At 40.8% G+C, this 10701-nt stretch overlaps 1 protein-coding gene across 3 annotated transcripts in view; it reads left to right on the top strand.

Moving 5' to 3' along the window:
* The first annotated feature begins 27 nt into the window (after positions 1–27).
* Positions 28–10701, top strand: part of METTL25 (methyltransferase like 25) — a 100614-nt gene continuing 89940 nt past the window's right edge. For all 3 annotated transcript variants that reach the window (XM_048835677.2, XM_048835676.2, XM_048835678.2), the window contains exon 1: positions 28–292. In XM_048835677.2, coding sequence (XP_048691634.1) covers positions 28–292 — 265 coding nt within the window. The remainder of the gene's footprint in view (positions 293–10701) is intronic.

Here is a 10701-nt window from a genome sequence, read left to right as displayed (position 1 = left end):
CACCGAGGAAACTTTCCTTCCTTCGGCATGTCGCGTTCCCTCGGCTCCCTCCCCCCCGAGCCGGCAGCGGAGACTGTGGCCTCCCGGCTGCGGGCCGTGGCGCAGTTTCTCAGGCGGGCGATGCCGCTGTGCCAGGCCCACACGGTGGAGTTTTACACGCGAGGGCTGTGGGAGCAGCTGGTGGCTGTATCCCCCGAGACGGTGCTGGAGGTGTTGGGCGGGGCCGGGCTCCTGCGGCAGCAGCAGCGCCCCCTGGAGGAGGCCGCCGGCACCGGCAGGGCCGGGCTATGGGGTAAGTGCCAGAACCCCCATTCGGGGAGCGTTAGTGCCCTGCTGGTCCCAGGGTGGGCGCTGGGGTCACTCTCTGGCTGACTTTGCTCCTCGTGGCAGTGTGACGGTATGATAGGTGGCCGTCAAGGCCTGGTAGCCGGCATAGTGTTGCCACCGGGGCACCCTGCTGGGTGTTTTTCTCCAAGCCCCAGATCCTGGAGTCAGGTGATTCCATAGATGCTCAGTTTCCCATTAAAAGAAATGCCTGTAGCCCTCCTGACTGCGAGAAAAGTTTGACCACGGGACTTGCATGTACTAAAAGCTCAGACACCAGATGGCCAAGTTTAGAGGAACCCCACATTTATTGTTTAAAGGATCGTGATTTTTAAGCCAAGCTCATGATTTTTGATCGCTTGTGGTTGGCAGTGCTCCTTCCGCGGCATCAAAGGAGAGGCACTGCACAGCGTGAGGCTGCGGAATGGACATCCCACGCTGTGTTGTCAGGCTGCAGGGACATCACTGCCCCACCTGCCGCAGCAAGAGGGACAATCTCAATGAATTGTAAGATGGTTGGACAGTTTTTCAGTGCCATGTTATACTAGCATGTTCAAAATTTCATCGCCTTGCTATGCAACATCACAAATTGCCTCAAAAGCAGCAGGTACTTTCAGGATTGCTGCTGTTTGAAAAGAAAGTAAATCAGGAAACTCCTGGAAATACGATGGGACATGCAGTAACAGACTCTAGAGATAACATTTGTATTCATAAAGGAGACTTGTAGTGATAATGTACCAAGGGCCGCCTAGGCTGCTGAACAGGAATATAGCAGTAACTCTTTGTCTCCATCTTACTGGTGCAGCAATTGATAAATAATAATACTTTTAAGGGACTTAAGGTTAACAAGTTTTCATGCTGGCTGTGAAGCAGCAGTTAACTAACTGACACTATTCTTGGAGTTGTGCTGACTTCATCCATGATGCTGATGCTCAAACAGAAGTTTTGGCTTAATGAGATATTATATATGCTGAAGTTGTTAAAATGATGATTCACATCTCTGTTGTCTTGTACTGGATTACTGTAACCTTTTCAACCTCCTGACTGCTCCTGTCTTCAAATCATCCAACACTGTTTAGGTAAAATCATTTTCTTTTCTTGTGCCTCAGATCTAGTCATCCTTCTCAAATTCAGTCAATGGCTCTTTGTCTGATTCTGTATCAGGTTTAAACTTGTTTTAATTGCTTTCAAGATACTACAACTCCAGCCCAAACTATGAGAGATTGGGAAGGGCCACAAATGAGATCTTGGTGGGAAGCCCAGTCTCCTAGCTATACCCAGGAGCTGGAATTCCAGGGGACTGACCCTAGATCCTGCTTGTGGTGCCATCATTGGTATCAGCCTCTAGACATTAGTTACCTGAAAAATTTGAAGCCTTGCTCATTTTCTCTAGCTTCTGGAAAGTAGAATGACCTTTATTCTCTCTTCGCTCTGCAAAGCCTTATAGTCACTGGGGAAGAAGATCTGCTTTAGGGGCGGGTCTTGTCCACTATTCTACTCATCCCCCCAGGACCTTTGCAAATACTCTCTGACACTCTCCATTTTCGGGTTGTCCTACCCAGTAAGCCTGTTCCTCCCGCTGCTTGTAGTTTTCTCAGACAGCAGCAGTGTGAGGTTCACGTATGCAGCCCACAATCTTTTGAATAGCATCCGTGAAACTCATCAGAGTTTTGGTAACTTTCTCTTTATGCTTGGTAAAGTTAAAAGCAGCAGCAGTACGTAGTCCGGGAGCATAATGTTGTAAAGTCTTATTCTGTGGGCAAGTTAGAGGCAGAAAGGTCAGGGAGATGTCCTTTGGTTCATAAAAACCTACAGACTCATAATTTCAATGGTATCATCCTCTGCAGCATGGCAGGGGGACTCACTGCCCAGGCCTGCCTCCCCCTCCAGGTCCGGGCCCCTGGTTGGTGGAAATTTGGATAATACAGTGTCACTGGAAATGGGCTGAGTTGGGTATCATTCGAAAGCTCCTTTTCCCCACAAACACAATGGTATTAAACACAACAAACCTAAAACAGTTGTGTAGATCTATATTAGAAGAAAACATTTAAAAAGCATGTTTTTTTGTAAATTATACTTTGAAACAGGGATGCATTGCTTACATATTAAAAAAGACACTGATCTTTTGTAATCCTTGGAAAGTTAGCCTTGACATGTAGGACTGAAAACATTTATTCAACAAAGTAATCATTATAGTTGTCTCCATCTCTGGCACCACTTCTAGACACACTGTCACATTAATTCTTATCCACACCACACTTGCACAATTCTGTATGAGACAGGCTGCTGGCCATATGTTTACAGGGTGAGAAGCATCTGGTTTTTCCACATGACCATTTGATTAGTCAAAGGATTCATTTGGGAATACATAGTATTTCACAGATAACTGGTGTGATGAGTCCATTCTCCAGGACCCATACAAGTCCGATAGAAGAGAGTAGTTTTGGACACGCTCAATTATCCCCGAGCCATTCCATTGCTTGATAATTTGCCGTCCTGATAGCAGGTAAAAATGCACGCATTGTCAGTGGCAATTTTTCTCCATTTGTCTGCTTCTTGAAAAAAATCCACCAATGTAGCGTAAGGTTGGCCTTCAAATGGTAAACTTAGCATATGAACACCCCCAATGGATTTATATTTCATGAGTGACTGTCCAGCCACTTTTCTAGTGGCAACTGCAGTCAACTATCTTGCCACTTCCCCAGTGGTGACTCCCATCAACTGTCCTGCCACTTCCCCAGTGGTGAGTTGGGGAGACCCAGGCCCACCCACGACTCCAGGTCCCAGCCTACGGTTCTTGTGGATTGCAGCCTCCTGCTGCACCTCTACTATCGCTGCCTTTCCCTGGGCCATTTCCCCACAGCATCCTCCTCAGTCTTAGCAGCCTGTCCAGAGCGCCTTCTCTTCTCTGTGGGTTCCTGCCTCTACTAAGCTGTTCATGGTTCTACAGTGTTGTCGCCTGCTCCAGACAACTACTGACACTGCTCTGCCCTGAAGCTCTTTATATATGGCCCTGCTGGGCCCTGATTTGCCCCTCCTCACAGCCCCTCTCCTATTGGCTGCTTTTCATGCAACCTCCCTAGGGCTCTATTAATCCTTTATTGGCCAGTGTGGGCCATTTGCCCCATCACAGAATAACATAGGCCACAGAATTTCACTTGGGAATTTCTTCATGAATACCAGAACTTCTAGTTGAGTTAGAGCATGTCTTTTTGAAAGACATATCATCTTGATTCAAAGACTTCAAGTGATGGAGAATCTACCACACTTCCTGCTAAATTGTTCCAATTATTAATTACCCTCAGTGTGCTTTTTTTTAAAAAAAAAGTTCCTTATTTCTAGTCTATTTTTTCTACTACTTCTTCCAGCCCACTAAATTTTGTTACTCTTTCCTTTGCTTGATTAAAGAGCCTTCTACTGCAAACAATCTTCCCCCATATAAACTGTGATCCTAGACTGTGATCAAGTCACCTCTTAATTTTCCTTCCCTTTGTTAAACTAAATAGATTGTGCTTCATTAATCTCTCACTGCAAGACAGGTTTTCCAGACCTAGAACCATTTTTGTAGCTTTTTCTGAACTCTTTTTAATTCGTCAACATCCTTTTCGAAGTGTGGACACTTCAAAGTGTGAACCAGAACAGGACACAGTATTCCTATAGTGGTCTCACTAATGCCATATACAATGGTAATAAGATATTCTTACATCTACTGAGTATTCCCCTGCTTATACATTCAAGGACAGTATTCACTCTGTTAGCTCACACTAATCCCTATCGTTACTGCATTCCAATATAGTTTCCCATCTTATGGTGTGCCCTGTATTTTTGATTCCTACATGTATGATGTTGCATTAGCTATGTTAAAACACGTGTTGTTCAAATGAGCCCAGTTTACAATGTGATCTGGATTGCTCTCTATAACTATTACCTATCCTTATTTACCATCCACCAATTTTTGTGTCCTATGAAAAACTTTACCACCAATGATTTTATGTTTTCTTCCAGCTCACTGATAAAGATAGTAGACTAGGAACAGATTGAGTCAGGAGCAGATCCTAGTGGGATCCCACAAAAAATGCCCCAGTTGTATGATGATTCCCCATTTACAATTACTGTTTGAGATCTATCAGTAAGCCAGTTTTTAATCCATTTAATATGCTACACTGAGTATGTATAATTTTTTATCATAATGGTGTGCAGTACTAAGTAACGAGCCTTATACAAATCTAAATAGATAATGTCAACAGTTACCTTTTTCAACTAAACTGATGCTCTCATAAAAAAAAAGTTTAGTTGACAACACCTATTTTCTGTAAAACCATTGTTGATTGGAATTATTTTTATCATCATTTAATTCTTTACTGATTGCATCCTGTATCATCCTTTCCATGATTTTCTCTAGGATCATTGTCAATCTAACTGGCCCTGTAGTTATCTGGATCATCCCATTTACCCTGTCTAAATATTGGTGCATTAGCTTTTATTTCCAGCCCCTGAGAATTCCCAAGTATTCCAAGATTGTTAAATGTCAACTTTAATAGTTCTGAGTGCTCCTGATGGAATTCTTTCAAAACTCTTGAAAGCTAAGAAATGAGCAGAAAATATTTTAATGATCTGGTCAAGAGAGTGAGTGGGGGAATCAGTCCAAAGAGAGAAATCAAACAGCCGGTTAATGAAAAGATGCAAGAAGCAGTGAGGTCTGATCAGTCATTATAATGAAAATATAAGGATGAGATGACTGAAGAAAGAGAGCCAGACATTCAAGCTAAGAAACTGAGAAGGAACCAGAAAATAGTAAATAATGGCATCTCAGAGAGGGATGGAAAAGCCAAATGGAGGAGATGGAATTGTAGCAGGGAGAAGAGCAACTTGGTCATCAGTACTGAGATCAGTACTGCTGTTCAGCATATCATCAATCTGGAAAATGAGGTAATAGCTATGTGGTGATATATGCTGATGATTCAAAATTATTTCAGGTTAGGGAGGACTATTGGGAACTCCATTTGAGTCTAAAAAAATTAGTTGATGAAGTTGTAGACAATTATGAATTGGAAGAAACAATTTATAATAGATGTGCCCAGTGGCAAGTTCTCAAGTACAAGATCCAGGCATCATTGTGGATTTCTCCGTGAAGATATCTGTGAAATGTGTATCAGTGTTTTTGGGTTTTTTTAAGTGAATAAAAGGTTGTATGGAGAAGAAAACAGAAAATATGGTCATGCGTTTATTTAAATAGATGGTTCGTTTCAATTTGAATAATGTGTTAAGTATTGGTCATATTATTTCAAACCCAAGATAAACAGAAAAAGAGAATGGAGAAGAGAAATGAAAATGATTGAAGGTATGTATAGTAGCTATTCAGTATTATGAAAGATTTAAAAGACTATGCTTATTTAGTTTGGGAAACAAACTGTGAAGTTATGGTGTATAAAATACTGTAACTTATAGAGGTACTGGTTCAGGGAATGGATATACTTTCAATGTGCAAAGGAATGTGACATCGAGGTTATATATCCAAAATACATTATTGCAAATCTGGATAAAATTAGGTTTCCCATTACATATGGCAAAACCTTCACCTTCTAAGAGTTAATGAGAAGTTCAGGTCTGACTATATGTACAGAATCACCAAATTGTATAAGATGAATGGCATGTAGAAAACGATTCATGCACCCACTGTTTTTATTTAAATTGCCTTATAATAAGGGGACACTAAATGAAATTTAAAGGCAACATTGAGAGTGGATTCAGCAAAATGGATTCTCTACACCAAGTAAAGATTGCTAATAAAAATTCAAATATTTCTGCAAAGTAAAAGGTTGCAATTTTGAAAACTGGCACAAAACATTCCCATGTAATTTCCATACAGATCAGATTTTCATATAAAGAGCATATAAAGTGTGTTGTTGGATCATAGTAAAGAAGTTCTGTATTAAAATCACAAATGAGTTTGATTCCCCAGAGTTTAAATTCCAGGGTATTACTAATTAAGAGGTCTCTTGGTTTTTGGTACTGTTTCTCTCCCTCTATGTGTGAAACTTGCAAGCTGCTAATTGTGTTAGTACATTCTAAGACAGAGGTGCCACAAGTACTCCTTTTCTATTCTCAAAGCAATTCACAGAGAAAGAGACTCAAAGCAATACTCTAACAACAGAAACAGCACCCAGAGACTTTCATGCCCTTTTGTTGTATTAACAATTGTGATTAAAATAGAGATAGAGGATGGATGTGGATGGATGCTTGGTGTGGATAATAACTGAATGATCAGGGAGATGCCAGCCTAAGAATCCAGTGTCCATCTGCTGAAGAAGGCATCAAGTGGAAATAACCAGAGGACCCCCCGGAGGGCAGACTGGAATCCACCCAACAGCCTCAAGAATGGGAGAACCAAAGAACAAGATAACATCTTGGAGCCGTCAGGAATGTGCTATCTGCTGATTGATTCAGCAACAGCATGATGAAGCAATTCCCATAGACTGGCATAGGAAGAAATTCCTATAAAAATAGACTCTAAAAAGTGAGAACTGTCTGATTCTGCAAACCAACTTCCAGGAGCATCAGATGAGCATCTGACAAGGCCCTGCTCCCTCCTCATGTCCAGGCCACCTGGCCAGTGGCTTCGCATGAGCAACTCTAAGGCTGGTAACTATGATAACAACCTTGCAGAACCTGTGTGTGTGCGTGTGTGTGTGTTTGTATGAATGAATGTGTGAATAAATATGAGATTGAATGGAATGTTATAACTAGAACTAACTGCTTACTATGATTCTTTCTGTATTCACAATAAATGTGGTATTTTGCCTTTTTCCCTTTAATAAGATCCTGCTGGTTTTTATTTTATTGGTACAACAGTGTAACCCTCATTTCATGTAGCTTACATAAATTCAGATCCAATTTTAGACATAGAGAATACCTGCTCTATTTTTCATGCATCTAAGATCTGACATTTATCAAGTTACATCTCATTTATCTAGCCATGATTTAGATCAGGGGTTCTCAACCTTTTCCTTTCTGAGCACCCCTCCCTGGGCAACGTGCTATAAAAACTCCACAGCCCACCTGTGCCACAATAACTGATTTTCTGCATATAAAAAACAGGGCAGCATTAGGGGGTAGCAAGCAGGACAATTGCCTGGGGCTCCATGCCACAGGGGCCACCATGAAGCTACCTTGCTCAGGCTTCAGCTTCAACCCAGGGTGGCAGGGCTGAGGGACCTGGGCTTCAGCCCCATGCAGTGGGACTTCGGCTTTCTGCCCTGGGCCCCAGCAAGTCTAATGCTGGCCCTGCTTGGAGGCCGCCCGGAAACCTGCTCGGACCCCTGGTTGGGAACTACTGATTTAGATGACTGTAAAGTTAGACAGAGATTTTCTAAAAAGTCTGTAACCAATTATTTTGCATTTTTATACTGTAAATTGCTCAAATACTCATGGTATAATTTTAACTTTTTGGCATGTTTATTGTTTGCCTGAAGACCTAGCTACAGGTGCATGAGCTGACTGGTTAATGGGCATTCTAGATTTCATGTGGTGGGTAATCTTAAAGTTAAAATGCTTTGAGAAATTCCCACCTTCGTGACATTTCAAAACAACATGCAGTACGATTCTCTACTTTGAGGAAACATTTCAGCTGTCTTTGATATAATTGGGTTTTGTTTTGTTTTTAGCTGCCAGCTAAATAACAATTTAAATTGTTAGGATTATGTATACAGATGATAGCATGCTAATATTACATGATCTAAATATTTATGTTTGTTGTCCTGCAGATATTATTTAGTGATATAATAGTATTCAACGAAGTTAAGTAATATTACAGTCTCTTCGTTCCTTTTATTTCAGTGTATACTTGGAAACATACCTTTTAACAATACAAAAGCAGAAATCAGAGGGAGTGTTGTATTTTGTTATACCTCTACCGCGATATAACGCTGTCCTCGGGAAATAATCTTACCGCGTTATAGGTGAAACCACATTATATCGAACTTGCTTTTGATCCACCGGAGCGCGCAGCCCCACCCCCCTGATTTACCGCGTTGATTTACCGCATTATGTCCGAATTCATGTTATATCGGGTAGCGTTATATCAGGGTAGAGGTGAATTCCTATATTCATCGAAAAGCCTTTTCCCCCCCCAAATAGTTCTGCCTAATTAAGTAAAAATGATGCAGAAATGGATAGTTGGATGCATTTAACAAGTTCTATTTGAGGTTAACATTGGCACAATAAGGACATGACTATTTTACAGATAATTCTATAATGAGTTCATTGCATGCATTTCCAATACATTGGAGTTATTTATTTAGAGTTTTCACATATTACTATGAAATAAGCCAGATGAACCTATACAAAATAGGTCACTGAGCATAAGTGGGCAATATATATTTACCTTATTTATTTATAGATAACAACTTGCAATTGTTTTGACTTCCCCAGATTAAATGCAAATATTTCATCTAATCTTCATCAGCAGCTGAATTGCCCTTAGTAGAAAGAACAAAAATGTTTCAGTCACTAATGCTTGGTTTAGGATGGTAATACAGATGTGTTTTAGTCAGTGTGATCTTTCCCATCACATTGTTAAAGAAATGCATAGATCCGTAGTTAACAAGAATTTCTTGTTTTCATAGATTCATTATAGTAAAATTATTTTCTCAAACTATGCTATTATTCCTGTTTGAGGGGAGGAAAGAGTAACAGTACCATTGTAACGACAAAGGACATATTTTCCCCAAGTTTTAATTTTATTTACTGATGTTAGCATCCAGTATATTTAAAAGATAAGGAATACCTCTACCTAGCCATTTGTTGCAGAAGGAATCACTCAGAAACCAAAATGTGTTTTCAGCATATGTTATATGTTTCGTTGTTATGTTGCTGATCAATTTGGGAATATGCTCATTTAAAGTTGTGCAATGCTCCCTTATAAAGTTGTTTGGCAGCCGCCTGCTTTGTCCACTGCTTGCCGGAAGAGTAGCCTGTTGCAGCTAGCTGGTGGGGGCTTGGAACCAGGGTGGACCCGCAGCCCCGCTATCAGTTCCCCGCTGCCCTAAGTTCCCTGTGCAGCAGCCGCCCAGCAGGCTACCAATTGCCACAGTTCAGCTGTCCCTCCCCCTGCTGCCATGTGCTGCTCCTACCCTCTGCCTTGGAGCTGCTCCTGGGAGCCTCCTGCTTGCTGTGCAGGGGAGAAGGGAAGAGGGGGGCTAATGTCAGGGTGTCCCTCTCCCCCCTACTTCTGCCTCCCGCTTACCCCTTCTCCATATAGAGCAGGGTGGGGACAGGACAGGGCTCAGGACAGAGAGAGCATGCTGGCTGCAGCTGCTGTCTCAACTTCCTGATTTTTTTAAAGGCAATATACTTAGAATGGAGTCAGCTTACTTAAAGGGGCAATGCACATCTCTCTCTCTCCCTGTCCCACGCACAGGGTGTGTGTCTCTGTGTCTGTCTGCCATGCTGTCTCCCTTCCCTCCATTCGTGCTGCCTTGTAGAGTGTGAGGCTACATTAACAACAATGTGTTAACCCTTGAGGGCTCAGCCGAATGCTAGTTCATCATTTAGTAGTAAAGCATTCCCTGGGAAATATCCCAGCCTCTTCCATCCTCTAAGTTCACCACCTCAACCAAGCTTTACAATCATCATTGCTGTGTACAGTATTAAATTGTTTGTTTAAAACTTATACTCTGTGTGTGTGTGTGTATATAATATATATATAGATAGAGAGATAGATATAGAATATAGTTTTTTGCCCCTATGTACATTAATTCTTATGGGGAAATTGGATTCGCTTAACATCGTTTTGCTTAAAGTCAGATTTTTCAGGAACATAACTACAACGTTAACTGAGGAGTTACTGTATATGTTACAGAGATGAAAGTTTATTCATATTTGTTTCTTATTCATTTTGCATATGCTAAAGAAGTATTTTAAAATATAGCCTAAAGACTTAAAAATCTATATTTTTTTAAAAATGGTTAGTTAATTTTGGATTATTATACGCAAATGAATGGAAGAAATAAATTGTGTGGGAAAAAGGTTTCTTATGATTGTCCTGAGACCAACATATTTTTTTAAAAAATATAGTAATGGCTAAAAAAGACTCTATTATTGGAATCCTTGTCTTTATAACTCATGATTGTATATGCCAGGTTTATCAAAATGCTGAAAGGAAATTTACTGGATGTTGGTTAGTCTGCAAGAAATCTAATTCTAAGATAAATAAATTTATATATATAATATTAGATTGGATTGGAATTTTCACAAGTTTTACAATATAAAGTAGTAACATTTAAAACATCATAATGTCTATGAAACAAAATTGGAACACCTCCTCCCCGAGAGGAAAATCAGGTTGTAGTTTTTTCCTCCTGGCAACACTGATGAACA

This window comes from Caretta caretta, chromosome 1 (assembly GCF_965140235.1).
Source record: "Caretta caretta isolate rCarCar2 chromosome 1, rCarCar1.hap1, whole genome shotgun sequence".
NCBI classification, from domain to species: domain Eukaryota; kingdom Metazoa; phylum Chordata; order Testudines; family Cheloniidae; genus Caretta; species Caretta caretta.
This window is presented reverse-complemented; position numbering and strand designations above follow the sequence as displayed.